This window comes from Pocillopora damicornis, chromosome 2, assembly GCF_964200805.1.
Source record: "Pocillopora damicornis chromosome 2, jaPocDami1.2, whole genome shotgun sequence".
In the NCBI taxonomy this organism is placed as follows: domain Eukaryota; kingdom Metazoa; phylum Cnidaria; class Anthozoa; order Scleractinia; family Pocilloporidae; genus Pocillopora; species Pocillopora damicornis.
The window spans coordinates 20,195,358-20,217,813 of record NC_142671.1 but is presented as its reverse complement, the minus strand read 5'-3'; the positions used below and the strand labels follow the sequence as shown (position 1 = coordinate 20,217,813).

Genomic DNA, 22,456 nt, shown 5'->3' with positions numbered 1-22,456 from the left:
GTTACCGAGACCATGCATCACAGTTTAGTCGAAAATGATATCGCACACTGAACGATGAACAACCGAAAAACACCATTAATGTTTTTTTTTCATCAGTTAAATCTGTCCACTGAATTACTAAATTTAGAAGTACGCTTCGGTTACATAAATAATCTAACAAATACAAGACAGCACGAGCCAACAACTGACCTTATTCCTTGTGTCAATGAGAAGCAGAAAGTGCTTTGCTGCAGGAAAACTTCCGCCATGTATCTAAGTTTCATTTGAATTGGATTTGGTGCCCAGTCCACGTCGACTAAGAAAATAGCTTAGCTCTGGAAACAAGTGTTCATTGTGCTGAGATTTGAAGACCTAAATTAAAAGACTCAAAAAAGCAAAACAAAAAAAAAATAAAACGAGGAAAAAGATGTCACGCAGAACAACTAACCTATCACAGAGTGATCCAGCTTCACAAAATTACACACCATTCAAAGGAAAAGTAAGTTACGACCAGGGAAAGTGTCATGATCCGTCGTCGATAGAGGAGCACTTTCCCTGGGACACGTTTTCCGTAAAATAATTATTAAAAGATTTGATCAAGTCGACTAGTTTCTTGTCTGACCTTGCCCCTAGGTCTCTTACGTAAAAGAGCTCTCTGTGATAGGTCACATTCTGGAAAAAATTTTTCGACCAATCAAATCACGTTTTGCTTAATTCACTGTCAAGCGCTACAAATAGTCTGTAGTTCAGTTAGAAGGGATTCTGAGAGCTGGGGTTTTGTGCTTGTGCGAGCTGATTTCTATCTTTTAGAAAAGATCAAAGGTAAATTTTCATTTGATAAACAACAGTGAAGGTTTGTAGGTCGAATGTTTAGGCCATGTCTCATATTCATCAAAGTAAAAATGAATCATGGTCTCAAATGAAGCTGGTGTCATTCAGCGCGTGCTTAAGATGCACATATCATTGGCTCTCGTCATTGAATCAAAAGAGATTCAAATCGATAAGATGATTGTTTAGATTGTTGCCCTATATTTTCCGTTTGGACATGAGGAAACGTTGTTGGAAATTGTGGGAAATAAGCGAAATTTTCGACATATTTCAGTGTAATGTAACGCGAGTCACATGAGTGAACTGGAAGTTGCGTGAGGTCGAAAACTACACGAAACAACACATTGCCATTGTTAGTTTTGACCAATCACATTCTTGTTTTGGTTATCTGTTGGATATTTCTCGGTGAGCCAACGGGTTTATTTGAAGACTCTCTTTGTTCTCTGAGGGTTTCAAAATTTAATCGTCCAAATTTCGAGTATTTAAAAAACGAAGCCTGTGAAACGTTTGGCCTTGGTGCAATGGATACAGAGAATAAACTGAATTCAAACGATGTTGAATATTTGAAGGTACCAAAGGTAAGATTTTTTCCTCGCCTCGTACATCTCTCAGCGATGACGTGACAAAGCTAAAGAAATCGCTTACCAGCTGAATGAAATTATTGGCTTTTACTTACATTTATAAGAACAATTTTCCAATTTTAGCAGTCATATATTGGGTCTTACAAGTAGCTCAGTAATTTTTCGAAAGATGCATATCACTGAAGGCAATATATATATATATATATTTTTTAATTGGGTTTAATTTTTATACTGGTCATTTGAATAAGAGCCCTTTTCGAGGTTGTGGCGATTATTTCGAGACGAAAATCGCGCAAGTTAACTCGTACACCTCCTGTAAAGAGTTTCTAGTTAAACATTTATGTGTAGAGGGAATCGTTGTGTAATGGACTAGTTGTAAACCGTGGGACGAATTGCATAATTTTATTGTCATCCAGTGAACCATGGTCATTCGAAACTTCAAGCTAAAGTGTGAAGATACAACATGTGAAATAAACAAGAAAATTTCCGGTAAAAGGAGGATATTTATATGTTTTATATAAGGGTGATTGTCAATTTTTACCAGTCTGATTTTTCTACAGTGCTTCTTTACAATTTGTAGCGTTTCGCTTGCATACCATTCTAATGTTCAATTCCAATGAAGGGTATAACATTTTCTCAATGTATAATCTTCAGTGATCAATTTTGTATTAATGTTGTCTATTGTGCAGACAAGTTTGCAGAAGAAGTACTCTTGGAAGTACATTATATCATTCGGTACTTCTCTACACTGAAATCCCAACATGCTGCACAGTGAACCTTGAAGGACCTTCAATATAATCAAAACAACTGATTCACTTTAAAAAAATTTATGTGGATGACAAAAATCAGTCATCTGTGGATACTGAGTACCTCCAAAAATCTTTTGTAAATGAATTGATAGGCTTGTTGCTTTCATTAACCTTTTTATTACATCTCGACACAGTTACTTTATCAATATTTGCAAACTAGAATGAAATGTTATCTAATATATATCTGTAACTATCATGTTAAACGATTCTTGCTCTTCAGTGGAATATTAATCAAGGGGAATGTTGTTTTGACCATGATATTTCTACCCTGATACATCCATCTTGGGGTCATAAAGAAAACAAAGATAAACTTGACATCAAAATATGCAGTACAGTTAGCACAAGACATACCAACATCACTTTTTGTGATACAAGGATAATTTACTGAAAAATGTTCATGAGGCATCCATCAACAACACTGGCTGAAAAAGTTTTGTGACTCTATCTTTTTTATGTGGCACTGTGTAAATTTGATATTAATGAATTATTTGAGTGAGGTGCATAAGTTTTGTTTACTCAGTGTATATGATCAGAGTTCTTTTCCCGTGTTATTCCATATCTTGGTTATCACATCTGTAGATGTTGTTCCTATATGTTTACTTACTTTAAATTAGGTGTAAAAGTAGAGTAAATTTTCAGATCTTTCTTAACTGCAAATATCCCTAAGAAAGTCGAACGATTATGAATGAAATCCACAGACCATTAGAGTAATAATATTGGTAGAAAAAGTCAGGGAGCATGTGGAAGGTGAAGAATGAAATAACAATGAATATGTTGTCTTGATTTACTTCCAACATAATTTGTTTTGTGGCTGATGATTTTATCCCAATATAGGAAGGCAGGGTCAAGAGTGCTCCTAAGGAAGCTGTAGAATTGAAGATGCCTTACCCCTCTCACCCATTTGACCAAAACTCTGTGGGAATTGACACTCCTGATGGCTCAAAGGCATTCAAGAGAGATACTGCAAACAGGTTTCTCCATGTTCTGGCTTTATTCTGGAATTAAAGTAACTATGAATTGTTTGGGATTATACAATTTGTCCAGGGTAGAGTAGTACCAGTGGTTGGGGGGGGAGGGGGAGGGGGAGGGGGGAATTAGGTCAATATTTGTCCTGTCAGAACCTCTACCCCAATATTGTTTATTCTGTGGCTAATTATAGACCCTGTCTTAGTCAATTTAAGGAAAATGTAATTTTCTTGATTCTATTATATTGTAGTCACTTTCTGTTTATGCTTTTACAACAGCATGAAAAATGGTAAAAACTTTTTACTGCAAACATTCCCATTGTTATATCCCTATTTAGCCAATTTTCTTATCCCAAAAATCTGATCTTTTGTTTCAGAGTTTTTGTGAATAGAAGTCTTAGTTTAGACAAGATCAAATTCTTTGGCTTTGATATGGACTATACTCTAGCAGGTATGACTTGATCAGTTTGTTACATGCTATAAGGTAAAATTGGAACAATTTTTTGGAGGACCAATGATTTACTACTTGCTTATGTCTTTTGAGGTGGGTAGGCCCAATCTATTGGCATCCGGTGGTTTCATTCCTACAGTCATTTTGTAGATAGTTGTTTCAAACCCAAATGCAGTCGGTTCATATCCATGTTTGAATTGGTTCGTACCCAAAGTACTGGTTGATTTGTACCCACACCACTGATTGATTCATGCAAAAAGAAAGCAAGAACAACTTAGTAATTGCCTAGCACAAGGAAAACGTGATACTTTTAATAGAAAAGCCTCTTTTTCATACTTGTGACTTTTTAACAATAAAAGTTCCCGTGAGTGTGATATTTTTCTCTCATTGTTATCAACTGTAATTCTAATGTTAATTTTAACAAAGGTTCCAGGCCTTTCACTTGGTGGTCATACGTCAAAATGGACACCATGTTAACAAAATTTATTTAAGGCTGGTAATATTGCTATTGACAATAAGAAACAGATCTTACTTTAAACATACTTGCATGGAAAACTTACTTTATTAGTTTTGGTACAAAACAACCAAGCCATGTACAAAATGACTGGGTATGAAATGACTATGAGTACAATACAACTGGTAGTCAATATAAAACATGCAGATTAACTTTTGATTCAAATTTCTTGCAGTGTATAAATCCCCTGTCTATGAAAAGAAAGCCTTTGATTTAATTTGTGAAAGGTTAGCCTCCATTGGCTACCCAAAGGTATTTTGATTTTCATCTAAGTTTTGTTTTTTAATGAGTGACAAACTATACAATTATCAAAGATTGATAATTAATAACTGATGGAAGACTTTGAAATTATGAATAGCTGTTAATTTGCTAATTCTTGTTTTGGCACCCTAAGTTGTAGTTGCTTTGTCCCTCAAATGTACTGTGTAAAAAGAAATACCCTTAATCCTCCTTTAACCCTTAACACCCTAAATTTTTATTTTTATTTAGGATGTACTTGACTTTGAATACAGTGATTCCTTCCCAGTCAGGTATGTATTTTAATTAGCATTCAATAGAGACACTATACAGTTCATGTTTTCTTAAAATTCCTATTCATTCCCTAATTCATTCCCTAATTACAGATTAAATGTTTTCATTGAGCCTTACATTTAATAGTCAGAAATTACTGAAAAGATAGAGTTTTCATTCAGTAGTTAAAGAAAAATGAAATGGTTAAAAGAAGTTTATTTTACAACAAAATTTATTGATTTTCAGTTGAAAATGTGCTCTAATCTTTCTTTTCTAGGGGTCTGTTTTTTGACTGTGAGCTAGGAAATTTATTAAAGGTGTGTGACTCTGGTGTACTGACATTTCACAAGAAAAATGTGCAATAGCCAGCAAATTTTTATTTTGTCAAATGTATACTTAAAGCTCATAGACATGCATGTCTAATAAATCTTGAGGTGCAGAAGAAATGTTATAAAATTTTTAAATGTTAATGGGCCCTAATAAGAGGGTGGCAAAGGTGGGGGGGGGGGGGGGTCCTGATCCTGTTTCAGACACAAATTTAGAAAAATTATGATGTCACATATAATTAAAACAATATTTGACTTCAAATTTCTCTTCTTGTGTGCAAGGTTTCAGGAAAATCTTGAGGTTATCACCAACTGAAAGAAAAAAATCATGGGTTATGTATATTTGAGGAGGTAAATCATACCTCACACACACCACACATGGTTCATAATTTTACAAATCACGCTCAACATTTTGTAAAATTGATAGATCACATATTAATTTTGGCCTTGATCACACACCATGTAAACCTTTTGCCATCCTCTTATAATAGTTATGTCTTTCAATGACTCTCACTTGGCTGAAAGGAATCAGAAAAAAAACTATTTCCTTATACATATTGTTTGTTGGTGTAGGCTTGGACATCTCTGGGAACCATATGATTTCATCCTTGTAGTAGTTTAAAAATAATCCTAATGAGTTTTCTTTGATTTGTAGGTTGACACCTATGGAAACATTCTTGTTTGTGTGCATGGTTTTAAGTTCTTAAGTGGGTATGTTGACATTCACTTTTTAATTTTTACCAATTTTTTTCTAACACTCAATCATCTCTATACAACTTGTATATTCACCTTCACTAAATGTATCCATACAATTATATTTTAGTTGATACGATGCAAATTGTCCTTTTGATTGACTTACTCTGTATTACAAATTTATGTATATCTGATTTAGAGTTCTGTTTTTTTTTCAAAAGTGATTCTTTTAATTTGTATTTACAGTTATGAAGTGAGGAAATTGTACCCAAATAAGTTTGTCCAGGTAATTTAACTTACATTTTCTATCAATTAGTTCATTTAATTTTTCTCAAATTTTGACAAAAATTACTTAATATTTTCTTTGGTTGTAAGCTAGTTACTTATGATGAGTTTTATTACAGTGTCCACTGTATTTTTTTTCTATCCCTTCTACCCTCTATTATTAGCCCCATGTACAACCTATAAGTGTGTTCAAGCATTCATCTATTAAAAGAACAGAACTATTTTTCTAAAGGAAAGTTATTGCTTAGTTCACACAAAGTTATCATGGTTTTCCATCACCATTCAATTTTACATGAAAAATTGAATTACACACCCTTGAAGAGCTAGAGCCATAAGATAAATGTGTACATGACTACACTTAGGATATGTACATGTGGATACAATCTAATATTAAATGACCCCAAAGAGATGTAAGTTATTAATAATAGTTTATATTAGCAGTGCTTGAGATAGGGTTTTTTTCTTTTTTTTGACTTCTTGATGTGCTTTCTGTAGAATTTCCAAATTTGTGAGAATTTGAAGTTATTCAGTAATGAATACTTTACTTTTATCTACAGTCTGACTCTTCAAGATATTTCATATTGAATACATTGTTCAACTTGCCAGGTAAATGGAATGTTTATCATTTAACACACTGATCAAAATTAAAGAACTCACATTGTAACAACAAATTTCTTTATTTGGAAAGTTACTCAGTCAGTGATACTGACAATTCAATATCTCTGTGCAGGTTAAAAGTGTTTTAACTGTACTTGGACAAAAATTAATTTTTCCTTTTTTCCCCTGTAATCAATGGCAGAAACACATTTGCTAGCCTGTTTAGTGGATTACTTTGACAACTGTCCTGGTTATCAACGGTGAGACAAAAACCAACATAATTATGTATTTGATTAACTAAATGATAACCTTTTTTTTTTTTAGCCAATAAACAAACAAATTTGTATGTCTATCAACCCTGTATAAAACCATCAAATACACATACATGCTGGTCTTATTGTGTTGCAGTGTTGAAATGTTTTAAAAATTTTTGTTGTAGTAGCACCATTTACTTTATGAATTTCTCTATCCAGACTGTTAGATGTTAAGTTATAAGTATGGGGTTAATTCATACATTTCTCCAATACTTCATCCTGCACAGGACAAATCATGGTGTAATTAGCTCTGACCAGTTGCTTTTGACCTACAAAAGCATTCATCAAGACATCAGAGCAGCAGTAGACTGGGTACACTTAAAGGTAATTTGTAACATAACAACTGACACACAAATTTGAGACCTTAGGTTGGTGACTTGTGTCAATGTGTTAACATCAAGATTACAAAATTATGTGTCATAAGGATTTGCACTGCTGTTGTAGGAAAGTTTACCTGTCAATGGAATTTTTAACAAGTTTCTCCTCATAAAATATGTTGCAGTTCCTATCCAGGGAATACTCCTATGTTGATAAAGGCACAGTGAAATTTGGAAGAAGTTTAGTGCCTGATAACACAGGTTACACAGCATTTGCTATGATGGGACACCAAAAAACCTGTTGGCTAAATGTAGCGATTTAATTCATGTTTCATCATGTTAATGTACAAAAATTGATGTAGTGGAGATTAATCTTAACACTCTCTGGCAACTATGACATGATTTGCAATTGTTTATTTTATTTTTCTTTTAGGGCACATTGAAGCAATTAACTGTAGACAATCTTGAGACTTATGTTATTAAAGAGGTCAGTTCTTAATTTGCTGTCAGTGCACTGATATAATTTTGTTCCATTCAGTTACTTCTTTAAGCTCAAAGAAAAAATAAGATCCTTTAATCTATGAGAGTTGAAATCACTGGTATGGAGTTGTATCAAAAATCCCTGCATAATAAAAGTTGAAAAAGCTAGACTGAGGTCTGTCTGTATATAATGTCAACCCCTCTGTTTGTTGATGAATAGTCATAGATGGTTCAATTCACTGCCAAGAGTATCAAACCAATGTTAAACATCATTTAGTTCTATTGTTTTCAAATCCTTTGCTTGGTAGTATTTTTGCTGTGTATCTGTGTAAAGGATTCCAGTTGCCATTATAAGCTTATGGTGCCCACTCACAGGTAACTTTTCCCAGGCTTGTTATGATTTGTTAATTCCTTTAGTATCAAAACAAAGTTAAAACTTCACATTAATTTGTAAATTTGTCTTTGTTTCTTGCAGCCTAAACTACCAAAATTACTGACTAGGTATGTTCACTTTTTTAACCTATTTTAACTCTTTTGACAATATTTCTTCAGGTCAGTGTTGAGCAGAAATATTGTTGAAGGAATATTGTTGTTTACTAATTTTGTTGTTTGTTTTCAATTAATTTTTTTTTCTTTTTTCCATCACAGAATGAGGCAAAGTAACCGCAAAACGTTCATTCTTACAAACAGTGACTTCTTATACACAGATGTAAGTTACCTTGGATTCTTAAAAATTATTGATATAAGTAGTTTATTTAATTTATTTTCTTTGGCTTTGTTTCAAAGTAATATAAAGATTATTGTTTAAACTGATCTCTCTTTTTTTGTCCACCGCAGAAAATCATGTCATTCTTGTTAAATGAAACTGATGAGGTATTCCATATTGTTTTAGAAATGTACTGTTTCTTATTCAAAGTAGTAACCTGCAGAAAATGCCAGTTTTTTGCTAGTTCTCATGTATATAATATGTCTTGTATTTCAGTCAGGAAAGACTATCAAGAAGTGGACATCTTATTTTGATTATGTTGGTGTAGATGCTAGAAAACCACTCTTTTTCGGAGAAGGTAGGGAGAGTATGCTATTACAAATTAATTTTATACTGCATGTTGACGTAGTCTCATGTTGTAGGTGTGTTGGTGCAACTATGGTCCTTTGTAGACCTAATCTGTTATATGTGTTAAAACAAAGAATAAAATGCTATACTATTTGTTTTATAATATACCGTAAACCCCCTAACTCACAGTCAGATCAAATTTTTCATTCTCCTTACTGTCAACCATACAATTCTTTGAATGTTAGATCATAGAATTTAGTATTGGATCAACTAATTATCCTCAAATTGATATTTTTCTTTATTCTCGTCAATTGTCTGGTTGGTGTTGTATTGATCTTGTAAGGAGAAATTCTGTCTTAGTCACTCGTGGGTATTGAAGGGTTAAATGTTAGTGTACAGTTCAAAAGTGGTTATTTTGTGGGAAATAGACTGGTAAAATGTAAATTAAAATTTGTTTACGCCATGTAAGGGAACCACTCTTTTTCAATCTCCTCATTGAACACTTGTTTGATAAGCTACATGGACAATTATGCCTGACATGAATAATCAATGTGTCACATATCTGTTAGTTTCCACATAGTAAAGCGTTGTTTTCAGTTACATACCCTTTTTTTTTTATTGCAAATTTACAAGCATTTCTCTTTTTTACCACCTTCAGGTACAGCACTGAGAAGGGTTGACACGGTGAGGGCTATGCTCTTCTGTCTTACTTTGCCCTTATCATTAGTGTATTAGCTATTAGTGATTAGAATATTATTATTGATCTTATCATTCTCGACTTTACTATCATTATTTTTGTTAACAGTGTAATTCTTTAGAGAAATAGATTTTTGCCCAGTAAACTTAGACATGGTATTTCAAATCATTTTAAAACATGTTTGAATTTGCATTGATCATAAACGCCTATTTCGTAATCCCTGTTTCACTGTTGGAGCTAATTTTTGCAGGAGACTGGAGCTCTTAGCATTGGAAGATATTCTGGTGAACTAAAGGAGGGACAAGTGTTCTCTGGAGGTAAGGCACAACCTGTAGAGGGCAGCATACATTTATTGTTGTCATTTCTCTTTACTGGTAATCTTGTATGAGGTGCACACCTTCTTCTACCTTAACAATTGGCACTAAACACACTACAAATTTCTTAACCACCTTTTGTCGTCTTCTAGGTTCTTCTGATGTGTTTTGTAACCTTCTAGGTGCAGAGGGAAAGGTAAGCAGACCATGTAGTGTGATTTTATTCCAATTTATGTCATGTTTTAATGACAAGAATTTCTTTTCTGTCAGGACATTCTGTATATTGGAGACCACATTTTTGGTGACATCCTCAAGTCCAAGAAAAAGCAAGGATGGAGGTGAACTGAAAATAAGCATATTATAAATTGTTTATGCATGTGTGTGTGCTACACGTAATTATATATGAGGAATTGGACAAATGTTTATCCTGGTGGTAGAGCCAAAGACTTGGATTTTTATACAATACTTTATTGAAAATTTAAGTAATGAAGAAAAGAAAAGACAAGTAAGTTCCAGGATTGCAATAACAAACAATTAAGAAAAAAATTAAGGAAAAGTACAAGAATAAACAATTAGCTCCACTTTCAATTCTGATAACTTTCTGTTCTCCTCTGACATTCCTTCCCCCCGCACATCCCTAGGGCTTCTACTTTTTATTTATGTTAACATTAAATCCTGTCTATTTATTCATTGTTTTTGTCTTAACTTTTAGAACATACCTCGTGATTCCAGAACTGACTAAAGAACTTGAGGTGTGGCAATCTAGACAAGGTTTGTCAGTTTTGATTACCCAGGCTTTTCACTTACATATATCTTTGGTGCCAAAAGACATTCAGGCCTAAATGAAAAAGAACATTAACAATAACATAAAAAAAATTTGGGGCACAGGCTCTTATTAGAGAGGACTGCTGATTATAGAGGGGAAGGGGGCTTATTGGAAACCTGAGGAGACCAATTAGAGTGTTTACTGTCAGAACTGTGTGGCATGTCCTAAAATACCGTTAAGAACCCAGTCTTCAACCGCTACTCCTTGCAGGTGTGCTAGATAATAACATGTGGCTTGTTACTCCTTTTCAGATGTTTTCACAAAGCTTCGTGATCTTGACATAGCACTAGCTGATACATACAAGTAAGTTTAGGAGGTGCTTTAAGCTGTCACATTCAGTTAAGTGATTGAATAAAAGACAGGCTCGTTGTAAAAGGTTTGAATGCTGTCAGTATGGTTGTTAGTTCAGTGAGCCTTCAAGCTGAATACATGAGTGAGTTGCTGACTTTCAGAGGAATCATTTTCAACGTGAATAATGTTAATTTATCTTAGGAATTTGGACTCGGCCGCGATTGACAAACCAGATATAACAGAAATAAAAACTTCCATAAGGGTAAGTAAGCATATAACAAATGCAGTTGTGGAAAAAAAAAAGAATGGAAAGAAAAAAAAGAAGAAATTATCAAAAAATAAAGATAAAGTGACACATACGTATGTAATTTTAGCAGCTTCGTATCTATTTAACGTGGCGTTCACACACTATTTTGTCTTGTCATCTTAATTCATTTATTCCAGTTGTTACCTTAGCCTCTCTACTGTAACTTATGTAGTGTAAGTGTTTTATTGTAAGAAATCTGTTGTTATTATATTAAATTTTTTGATCATAACTTTTAGTAAAAAACGTTGTAAAAATAATAATAAATGTAGAATGAAAAAAACAGAATATACTTGGAGGCTTCTCATTTAATCGTGGTGGTCCAATGTTGGAGGGAGCTTTGTTATTCTTTGTACATCTCGAGTTTTTACTTATCAGGAGGTAACGAACATGATGGAGACATGTTACGGACAGATGGGGAGTCTTTTCCGCAGCGGTAAGTCCAAACCTTTTCCAATTCTCATAGCTCAAGAGAGGGGGCAAGTGTTGGCGGATCATCCAAACCTATACATGTACTAAAACTTGCCGATTATTTGAATTGGAATAAGTGTACGATTCGTGCGAATTATTATACACAGAAACGTACACAATTGCCTGATAGGTCTGGATTTTCTGTGGCACTTAAGCTGCTGAGCATGAACTTTCTCTCGCAGAAAAACAAACTACAACTAAAACATTCCTGAGTTTCGATCAGCTTTTAATATTTAACAATAGAGTCAAACCCAATGACTTTCCATTTGTTCATGGGTGGTAGAAGGTCCAACTTAAACCGCATACACTAAATGGCTACACATCCGATGATCTGAGGTTCGATTCCTCATAGGGACTCAGAATTTGTTTTCCTTGTTCCACACTCGTGACAAGACGAAAAAAATCTTTCTCTACATACTGATATGTTTTGAGATATTAATTATTTAGGCAACAGACCACACTTTTTATCGCCTTACCGACGAAATAACCCGCTTGGGTCATTATTGGGTCACGAATCCAGTGTGCTGGACAGAGACCTCAAAACACTTTGATCGGTGCTGAGCCAGTATTCACTCGGCAGAGGAAGAAAAATAGATTAACAGACGAACCTGGAGAAACTAACTCAAGCTGAATAGATGATCTCACTGGGCATTATCGGTAACGACAGACGGTATCCGGTTAGATCGCTCCATGGTTAGATCGCTCCAAGTCAGATCGCTCCATACCGAAGTCAGATCGCTCCACTCGAAAGTTAGTTCGCTCCATCAAATAAGTTACTTCGCTCCATACATAAGTTACTTCGCTCCATGTAGAAACCTAATACACTAACTTACTTCTGATCTTTATAGTTTATAGTTGATGATGTGTATTGCGTCTTGCGATCGAGTTGCTGATCGACGTATTCGCTAACTTGAGGCCACCAAAGCGAATTACCGATGTTGGAACAAGTGTTTCAGTGTGTAATGAACGTAGAAAACTAATAAACTAACTTACTTCTGATCTTTGTAGTTTATAGTTGATGATGTTGCTTGCGATCAAGTTGCTGAAATATAAAGTGATCGACGATTCGTTCACTTGAACCCACCAAAGCGAATTACCAATGATGAAATAAGTGTTTCAGTGTGTAATAAATGATGAAATAAGTGTTTCAGTGTGTAATAAATGATAAAGTTATGGTCTAAATGTGTTAAAAAGATCATTCGAATAAAATACTGGCCCGTGTGTATCCGCCATCTTTAATAAAGTAGGTTACACTTTACGAGTTCCTTACATGAGGTTTATTTCTTCGCTCTTAGGTTAAGCGCGCGTGCGTTCTTAATCGATTGTTGAGTAAGAAAAACACGTCATCGATTTAGTAACTTATGTATGGAGCGAAGTAACTTATGTATGGAGCGAAGTAACTTATTTGATGGAGCGAACTAACTTTCGAGTGGAGCGATCTGACTTCGGTATGGAGCGATCTGACTTGGAGCGATCTAACCATGGAGCGATCTAACCATGGAGCGATCTAACCGTAATTCCGACAGACACCTGCCTGGACTGGACTGAATTGAACTGAATCCGCTTGGGATGTTGGGAGAATATGTGGGTTTATCCTCCCGATAAACCGACAGGAAGTGTGGTCTGTTGCTTTAATAAAACAAACTAAAGGAAAACATTATATGTTTAAATATTCTATGGGTTTACCGATGCAATAAACGGTAGGTTTCATATCAATCACTGGGTGCTCGTGGTGTCAGTTATTTTGTAGAATCTTGCAATAAGGTACTAATTATCAACAGTGTGGTTTTATATCCCTTGGCTTGAAAGATTATTTCTTGTTTCAGCACTACTTTAATGAAATTTTCTGGAAAATATACACCGAATAAGTAAGGCATACTTTCATGACCGAAATAATGAACATTAGGGTCTGGTGAATCATGCAGAGGGAATCTCAATAAGAGAAGAATAAGAGTCCCTTATTTCCAAATAAAAGAAGGCATTGTCACCTTGAACTCGAAATCTAAACAAGGCATCTTGTAATGATATACTCCGTGCTACACATTTTCCTTTGCAACGTGTCATCCACTTACTCGTGATCAAAAGAAACAGTGGAATGTTCAGAAAGCGGCGCCCCTTCCCTTCCCCCGTATGGGGCGAGACCGTAGCGTTCAGTAGTAGGGCCTATCCTGAGTCAAATTCTAACTTAATTCTACGATCACCTCTCGGCTGCCAATAAACGAAAAGAAGCTGCTCATGGGAGTTGCAATTCATCTGGTCTGGAGGAAGTATCATAGACGATCGTAGATTTAAGTGTAAGATCGCAAAGCTGCTCTTTTGAATTTTGAGAGTTTTACGATAGTAATGCAAAGGATTGACGACTGTACTCATCAAAAAATCATGAGGAGCAGATGAACGTCAAGTTTATGTCCTGCTACTACAACATATGTGGTGGTGATCTGAAGTAGGAATTCTTTTCCAGAGCGACTCTGACGGATAGTTCAGGAAACGTGGGGATAATTGACGGCTCATTACATGACAACAAAGGAAAGTTGTCCGGGAGAAACTGGTAAATAGTACTTGCTCGGCGGCCATCTTTGCCCATGGCATGGGAAACTTGTTCATGATTTTCCTCAAATTTTGATTGTTATAGTTAGGAATCGTGCTTATAAAACGGGAAACAGTTAGTTTGAGACTCCTTAACTTGTCAAGTGTAAAAATTAGAAAAATCCGCCGGTAATATGTGGAGAAACGTCGCTAAACTTTGCCGCCAGCCAAGTTCCCGTCATGGTTTTTTCAGGCAGTATAGCTCTAAATCTCAGTTAGAGGTTGTGATCCTGGAGAAGTTGAAGTTGCAGAGATACAAGTTCTTTGAAAAATCAAAAACACCACTTGAAGGCCTTGAACCGTTGAAGCCGAATCACCACGACTTGGATGCGATCGACGTTCGTTTTAAACAACCGAACGTGTTGTACTTGAGAACTGAACTGCTACTTCAACGTCTTGAATATTTAAAACCATCAGGCTTGTTACCAAGACAGAAAAGAAAACTCATTGAACGGTCTCCACCAGTTCTTGTTTTCACTGAAGACCACCAAAATGATAAGGTGAATTATCTTCGAGGAATTATTCGCACTCAAAAGGAAGGAGAAATAGAGAATGTCCACTTGTTGCATCCTTGTTGGAGGATGATTTTAATGCCAAAACGAGAACTCGATAATCGCTTGAAATTTATTACAGAAGAGCTTCGAATGGCTAAAGAATCGGCGTTGAAAATGCTTTTGCATTTACCTTGTTTTTTGCTTCATGACACTAAATCCTCTTCAGAGGCGTTTGTTGTCATGCATAAGTATAATCTTCCAAAGGGTTACAGCTTGGATCATCACACTGCTAATATCTACCCTCCCATTTGTTCTACCGGCCTTGATATCAATCCAAGGCTATTCACCAGACAATCTGATGAAGAACTAGCCAAAAAGTTTTCAAAATTGTCTCTTGGAGAATTGCTGGATTATTCCTATCCAACTCATCATGGAAAAGGAAAAACAGAGGATCTGACTAAGTTTCTTACTGAAGCTGAATACAGAGAACAAAGACCAAAATACAACAGGATCATTTAAATAACTGATTGTAACTTGTAATGTTCATTTAAGTCTGTTAACTCCTTATCAGCTGTACACTTTGTTGATTTAAAGTTATGAACACTTATCTATTTACAATGGCATCAAACTCCAGCTTTCAGATGAGTTGTATTTTGGATAATTAGTAACAAAGATTTGGAAACACTCTTTAAATTAATGATAGTGATATTCAGTAGAATTATTTCAGTGGATTGTCAAATCCACAGAAGTAAAGAGGAAACACTGTTGCCCACCACTGTTAATGTCTCACTCAATCTGTAGTGTAATGGCTTGTGTAGCATCAAATCATGACACAAAATAATGATAAACAATTGTGCAAGTTTGAAAGAAAGTATTTCTGACCCATTCATGCACCTTTAGTTATCTTTGTTAATAAAATTAACCACTTGCTCCATTTGAACTGCCTTTGAACTCTTTCCAACAATGGAAATTTTTGTGCAGGGCCACTGTTACACCAGTTAGGTGGTAAATGACCATTGCACATACTGAGCTATACTAGTGTCAGATCTCTGTGCCCTCCAGACCCTATTGTAGTCAAAATTTGTAAAGAATCACCCTTGTCAATGGGATAAAGCCTAGTAACATTTTAATGGGATGCTCCCTTCCCAGTTCACAGGAGGGATTCAAAACTAGAGTTTAGTAGTAGTCACAGGTCATGTTTTCTTGTGTCTCTGTGAATCAACTAAATCAGTCAACAGCTGTACCAACCACCAGCAACATGGCACTTATTATAAGCACTTGAATGCAAAAATTCTTCGCCCTCAAATAAGTGTGAGCCCTTGAGAAACACCAGTTAGCCAGAGGTCTGCACCTGGTGTGGCACTGATAATGAGTTGCTAGATCTCTTGAGACCTTGCCAGCTCACTTTGCCAAGGGCATTTAACTAACTTGCTACTGAAGAAGCAATTGAGCCACAGTACCTGCTTTCAGCCTATTAAGAACAGAACAGAGATAGTTTATGATGATGATTTGTTGCAACTGCTTCCAAGAGTTACTAATTTATCTCCAACAAGTTATTATTCTATCAGTTAAGCAGCTTTTCATGTTTACTTACTACTGTTACCACATTCTCTCTTTTAGGTAACAGACAGACCTTCTTTGCCAGCCAAGCTACACGCTATGCTGATTTATATGCAGCCTCTTGTGTGAACCTGCTACACTACCCCTTCAGCTATCTCTTTAGAGCTCCACCACAACTGGTTAGTAAGATATTTTATCTCATCCAAATCCATTTTAAAGATTTTGTTAATGATTACATTCAACTAAGCTTTTACTTGGCAACTACGCTGCCAAAATTAATGTTTCAATGGGTTAAATTTTAGCTATGGTTAGTTCTTTATTTTTAGAGCTATTCATGCCAAAGTCATCAAATAATAATTCCCAATTGCTCTGATGAAGGGCTACCACTTGAACCATCAGCCTTTAAACTCTTCACTGTGGCTAATTTACATTTTCAACTCAGTTGTCAACACTAAATTACCTGTAATCAAATAATAATTGAGTCCAATGCTGATGACATTTACTTGCTATAAAACAATGGAGAATGACAGTCGAGTCAAATCTTGCCTGAAAAAGATATGTGAAATGTTTTGATGTCATCATTTAAGTACAATGAGATTCTAATCAATTGAGAATGATTTCAAACCACAGATGCCACATGAATCCACAGTGGAGCATACAGGAGAGCTGTTTGAACCTACAGAAAGCAGTGCCTTTGCCCCAAGGGGCTTCTCCTTCAGTGAGGACCACCCATCATTAGACTTTCACAGGCAAATCTCAAAGAATTCCAGTGGAAGTGTGTGTAGGTGTGATGATGATGATGATGACTCTACTGAGTCGGAGAGTGATGAAAGTACACAGGAGCCCAAAACTCCTGTTTATGAGGAAAAGAATGGTGTGAGCCCCTTGGACAAGATGTAATGAGGAATAATATCATTATGTTGTTTAAACAAGAATTTGAATTTGCTTGACAATTTGAAGGGAGATCATGAAATTATTACTGTTGGTAAACTTTTCTAGTTTTAATTTGATGAAAAACTCTTGACAAAGCACTGCAAAGGCCATGATTGATGGCAAAGATATAGAAAGTAAGCAAGCTTGATGAAAGTATCTTATATACCACATTTTGCACAAGTCCAATTTCTATTTTAAACCAAGTAAAATTGATATAGGCCTTACACACCTTTTAAGATTTCAAAAATGGCAGTTACTGCTATGTATAGATATCCACACCCATTCAGTGAATTTCACTGTTATGCATATAAATCCAATGGGTATGGTGGGTTTTATATATCTTCATATATTTTACACTTTGCAAGATGGGAGATTGTTCTATTTTAAATCACACAAGTGTTTTTACTTGGATATCAAGATTATAAACATTGTTTTAAAATTATTGCAATATTTTTATCATCACTCTATTTATTTGTCAGTGATTCTTGTTTCATTTTTGCCATAACAGCAAAAATGTAAACCAAAAGGTTATATCTTTACTGAAAGTGATAAAGCTGAAATTTATTATCCAGGGAAAAGTCTCAATCATTCACAATCGAAATGGAAAAAGTTAAAATAAGACCATTTAATCAGCCATTTAAGTAATTTCTCCACTTCTAGTCAATTGTTTTCTTGAAAAAACACAGCTTAGTTTTTGCAGCCATGTTGTTAGTTGCCTGTTACACTAGGATGTCTCTTTTGTGTTGACACAAAGGTAGAGAAATTAAAAAAATAAAATATATAAGTGATAGGGATAATTTTAGTAATATGCTTTATTCCATGCATAACATTTTTTCAACACACAAACACCTCCACAACCTCCGTCAATAATAATTGCCTGGCAAAAAAGAAATTTAGAAAATAATGTATTTCCCACTTTAAATTTTGAATGGAGTAAATGCTTTGTACATGGAATAGCACAATTTTTCATGTTACATTTCCTTAAAAGATGTATCAAAAATAAAATGAAGTTCTTGAAACTAAAGGTTTTACCATCTTTGTAGTATCAGCCAAGCTTCAGATAAGTGTGTTACAAATGTATTTGGTGTTTAGTCATTCTAGTAATCTGGTGATTTATTTACCATGAAAATTGTGTAATGTGGATTTCATTTGATTGTATTTAGTTTTTTTCTTCCTTCAGATTTTCTACTTTTTTCTTGATTGCAGTTCAAAAAATCAGCCAGTGCTAACCTAGTTTAAGTAACATTATGGTAGATTTAGTAAAGCACTGCTTAAGTATCTTTTCTATCTTTCCTATGAGCAAATTATTTTTGTTTCTCAGGGAAACACTTGGGTAACTAGGAGGAGAATCTATAGGCCACTCAGAAACCATGTTGTGCTGTCTTTTTTCCTTGCACCCTTTTCATTACTGAGTGATGGTGGTCATCAATGGTATAAAAGTGATGTTGCTGCTGTGAAAATTTCTTTGAATTGAAAAATAAATAAATAAATAAAAAAACAAAAAGTAGAAAAGAAAGACAGTGATCAGTAATTAATAGAGTTGCATGTTTAGTTCACATAAAAATTTTGGTTAATCATGCAAAGTATCATTCTATTTTGTTTGGTATCTTACAAAAATTATTCATTAATATGAAATATAAAAATTAGCTACCCTTTAACAAATAGATTCCAAAATGTGGTAAGAATATCAGTGACACACTTGGCTGCACTTTGTGTGCCACTTTTTTGTTCTTACCACATTTTGATGTCATCTGTGATCTATTGCTGAACAGATGCACAGCAACTTGGAATCTATTTGTTTTATATAATAGAGAATTAAAAAAAGTTTTAATGATGTCATCTATACGTCTGTTCTCCAATAGATCATAAGTGAGAACCAATCAGAATGCGTGCATAACTGAGCTTATTATACAAAATATGATAACATTTTGGCTAAGTCAATGTACGTTGGGCTGAAAATTATTATTCACAATAAATTACTGGTTTAACATGCAACCTTTGTTATCCCTTTGTTTCTTCCTCTTCCAAGTTCCCACACCTAAGACCCAAAGAGTAAAACCCTTCCACTTTTCCACACGAAGTGTACATTAGACCTCTTAACATTGCTGGATTATTTTAGTGGAGTCAATTGTAAATCAGAGATCTAGATTTTGAACGTGGAAAATCATTTGCTTTGAACCTCTGTCAAGCCATCCAGGATATTACTATTATAATTTTTTTTGTTTAGAGTAGATGATTTTTCTTGGAAAGAATCTTGAAAAGGTCATTGATGAAACTTACATATCAACTGGATCTATACCTTCCTTTAAAAAAATTGATTTTAAGATACCCATACCTCATGAATTTTCCATTGAGTATTTTCATGTGTTTTAATTATTACTTTCTTCCCTATTAAAGTTATGACGTTTGTTGAGGGTATCTTTAGATAGTTGAAAAGGCAATTCATCTCATAGAGGACATCTTTGCTGTCATTTTACTTACAATTGGTTTACAGTTTATACTGGAAAGCTGTCTTTTAAATGAATACCAAAAATTAAACACAAGATCTGATTGTCCAGGTGAAAGTAGTAATGAAAAGGACTGCTGACAGTGACAGCAACTAAAATTTTAAAAACCATAAATTACAACTTTAATAGAGACTTCCACTAAGGTTGTCAAAATATTCACCATCACCATGGACAACAGTGCTTCTTGAGACTGCGTTCACCTGGACAAATAGACTCCACTACCAACTACTACTCCTGGGTTGAGACTATGTTGGGGAAAACAGAAAAAAATAAATTGAAGTCTAACTATTGGACTATTATCCATGTCACTGGGTATGTGATAAGGAAAAAGAACAACAATGACCTTTAATTCTTAAGCCAGAATTCAGAGTTCTTAAATTGGATTCAACCTGAGCCCTCACAGACCATTAGGACAATAAACCTCTGACAATTCAAAGAAAATCGAGGAAGACAAGTTGGGTATGCATTATGCAGTGCATCACTCCAGTCTGTTCTACTGCATTGCTAGCTGAGGTAGAAATGAGAAATATCACGGTTCCCTGAATGTTGTCATACTCAAGAGAGGAGCCAGTATTTCTAAGTTTCTCTTACCAAGACTCTATTGCAGTAAGTAACTATTTCACAGGTATAGTTTATTTACACAACATGTGGTTGGACATAGCTACTTATGTTGACATAAATAGAAAATGACTAAACCGTATTCTTCATGAAGGCCTTTCCAGCAAAGGACCTCAAGGAGGAAAACCAGCTATTCTGCACAAAACTTTAAAATGAGTTCTTTGGCCTCTTCCAATCCATGGACTTCTCCACTGGCCAAGACCTCAACACCAACAATTCCAGTTTCACGACTGGCAGATAGTTCCTGAAGCCCAAAGAATGATTCTACTTCCTGTGTTGGCTTTGCCCCTTTGGCATCTTGTTTACAGGCAAGTATTATCAAGGGGACTCCCTTGATGCTCTCCCTTGAAAGAACTGCCAACAGGGCATCTTTAGACTCTGCAAACTTTTCAGGAGCACTACTGTCAATGACATACACAAGGACACTGACATCAGAGAGGAAGTTTGGCCAGTAGGATTGAAACGTTCCACCAACTGGTAAACAAGAAAAATGCAAAGATTCGTTCATTATGCTTTTCTAACATTGGGCTTGTACTATCTAAAGAATGGTGTAGAACTTTAGGCTGGGTCATCTAATAGAGGAATTTATGAATCAATTCCATGTTCATGACATCTTACTTAAATTTGATGACCAAGCTTAAATCTTACCATGGTAATTAAGTGTTATCAACTGAGTTGAAAACGTAAATTGGCCAACATAAAGAGTTTCAAGGCTGACATTTTGAGCACAAGCCCTTCCTCAGAGTGATGAATAATGAAGGGCTAACATTCGAAACGTCAGCCTTTAAACTCTTTATAGAGGCCAATTTATGTTTTCAACCCAGTTGTTAATACTAAATTACCCTGTTATACTCTCCCACCCATGAAGCACCAAAGTTTCTTTAGAAACTTACCCCCTTTATTCATTAAATCTTACCATATTTCTTTTTCTGGTCACATACATGATGATTTCTACATTACGGTCTCAGCATTAAGTAGGACACTTGTCACAATTGAACCTGAGACACAGTCTTGCTTATCCATAAATTCTCTATAGCTCAGTGTTGGAAAAAGAGACAGAGCTTGGGGTAGGAGGAGGGAGGATTGTGCGACCTATGGGTGAGGCATATTCCATCAAATGTTTTGAAATAAAATAAGCCTCATAAATAAGGTGATTAACCACTGTCTAACTTATCCCTTTCTTCTCCACAAGTTTTCCTTGATCATCAGTCTTGGTCATGCAGTCACAGAAACATGGCCATTTTCTCTCGCCTTTTTCCAAAAGGTGACTTGGCAGTTTTTGGTTGTCAAGGACAGAGATAGATATAGACGAGTTTACGAGTAAACTCGACAAGGAATTAGTAAAGATGGAACTAGAGGGAAAATCTCTTAAAAAGAGCCATTTACTAGTTACTGCTACTGTATTAAATGGAAGATGTTACTTCGTCTTGGAAAACCAACTAATGCGTGAGAAAAAGTGCACCTAGATCGAGTTTACAAAGGTATAAACACAGTGTTCAGAGGCTTGTGTGAATCACCAATCTTCAAAGCTCTCCATTACAACTGACAATACAATACTAATATGGCGCGAAGTATGTAATTAACCCATGTTTGCATTGTGTTTCTCTCGTTACCTGCGATGAAAAAGCCTACTTACTTTCCCAAACATTTAGGCTAACGCCTCTGGTTGATACACAAACAACATGAAAACCTTGGGTTGGCTGGCTATCTTCGCGCTCAGATGTTACGGGGCTGTCGTGCTGAGCCAAAGCGGCCAGAAATGTGCTCTTTCCAGAGTTTTCCAGTCCCAGTACTAGAACCTTTTTCTCTGCTGCTTCCCCAGCTGTCTCACTATCGTCAGATTTCTTCTTTTCATCGATTGACTTATGATTGTTGTACAGTGTGTACACTCCGTAAGCGCTTGTCACCACTGCAACGCCACTAAGAATTCCAATGGATATTTTCCACGGAACACCAAGATCCTGAAACCAACTTGAAAGACCCATTTTGTACTCTCGTACTCGCGCTTGCTGGATCTCTCAAATCCCAATGAATCCACTTTCTCTACAGGTTGTTTGCATCAGCTATTAAAATTTATCTATAATCTATGTACACTTTCCCCAGATCATTCCTCTTTACATAGTAGAAGAACCTGGTAACCAGAAAAGAAATT

The 22,456-nt window shown here is 35.3% G+C and overlaps 3 protein-coding genes across 4 annotated transcripts; 2 read left to right on the top strand and 1 right to left on the bottom strand.

Moving 5' to 3' along the window:
• Positions 1–689: 689 nt before the first annotated feature.
• Positions 690–19,174, top strand: LOC113680260 (cytosolic purine 5'-nucleotidase). 2 transcript variants are annotated; one of them, XM_089196727.1, is made up of 26 exons: positions 690–801; positions 3,032–3,168; positions 3,540–3,613; positions 4,303–4,379; positions 4,617–4,657; positions 4,915–4,954; positions 5,619–5,674; positions 5,903–5,942; positions 6,499–6,547; positions 6,741–6,798; positions 7,080–7,176; positions 7,603–7,656; positions 8,125–8,150; positions 8,298–8,358; positions 8,487–8,522; positions 8,632–8,713; positions 9,362–9,387; positions 9,651–9,717; positions 9,867–9,910; positions 9,985–10,052; positions 10,427–10,485; positions 10,792–10,843; positions 11,033–11,093; positions 11,514–11,571; positions 16,307–16,425; positions 16,877–19,174. In XM_089196727.1, exons 2-26 carry the CDS (start codon positions 3,077–3,079, stop codon positions 17,144–17,146), a joined length of 1,707 nt encoding a protein of 568 aa, XP_089052853.1. In that variant the 5' UTR covers positions 690–801; positions 3,032–3,076; the 3' UTR covers positions 17,147–19,174. The 2 variants fall into 2 exon arrangements, with proteins under 2 accessions (XP_089052853.1, XP_027053080.2); XM_027197279.2 differs by lacking the exon at positions 690–801 and adding an exon at positions 1,007–1,385.
• Positions 14,163–15,626, top strand: LOC113680259 (uncharacterized). Its single transcript, XM_027197278.2, has one exon. It carries the CDS (start codon positions 14,327–14,329, stop codon positions 15,203–15,205), a length of 879 nt encoding a protein of 292 aa, XP_027053079.2. The 5' UTR covers positions 14,163–14,326; the 3' UTR covers positions 15,206–15,626.
• LOC113680256 (uncharacterized) lies at positions 18,711–22,446 on the bottom strand. The gene is made up of 2 exons (XM_027197276.2): positions 21,941–22,446; positions 18,711–20,778 (listed from the first exon to the last, which is right to left on the bottom strand). Exons 1-2 carry the CDS (start codon positions 22,287–22,289, stop codon positions 20,435–20,437), a joined length of 693 nt encoding a protein of 230 aa, XP_027053077.1. The 5' UTR covers positions 22,290–22,446; the 3' UTR covers positions 18,711–20,434.
• Positions 22,447–22,456: the final 10 nt, after the last annotated feature.

What these genes read in the sequence shown, in the direction of transcription:
- LOC113680260 (XM_027197279.2), top strand. Translation starts at nt 1,329, where the DNA reads ATGGATACAGAGAATAAACTGAATTCAAACGATGTTGAATATTTGAAG. An exon ending in GTGACTTCTTATACACAGAT is followed by an intron (nt 8,359 to 8,486) that starts GTAAGTTACCTT and finishes TGTCCACCGCAG; the next exon opens with AAAATCATGTCATTCTTGTT. An exon ending in TGTTAAATGAAACTGATGAG is followed by an intron (nt 8,523 to 8,631) that starts GTATTCCATATT and finishes CTTGTATTTCAG; the next exon opens with TCAGGAAAGACTATCAAGAA.
- LOC113680259 (XM_027197278.2), top strand. Translation starts at nt 14,327, where the DNA reads ATGTGGAGAAACGTCGCTAAACTTTGCCGCCAGCCAAGTTCCCGTCAT.
- LOC113680256 (XM_027197276.2), bottom strand. Translation starts at nt 22,289, where the DNA reads ATGGGTCTTTCAAGTTGGTTTCAGGATCTTGGTGTTCCGTGGAAAATA. An exon ending in TAGCCTAAATGTTTGGGAAA is followed by an intron (nt 20,779 to 21,940) that starts GTAAGTAGGCTT and finishes CTTGTTTACCAG; the next exon opens with TTGGTGGAACGTTTCAATCC.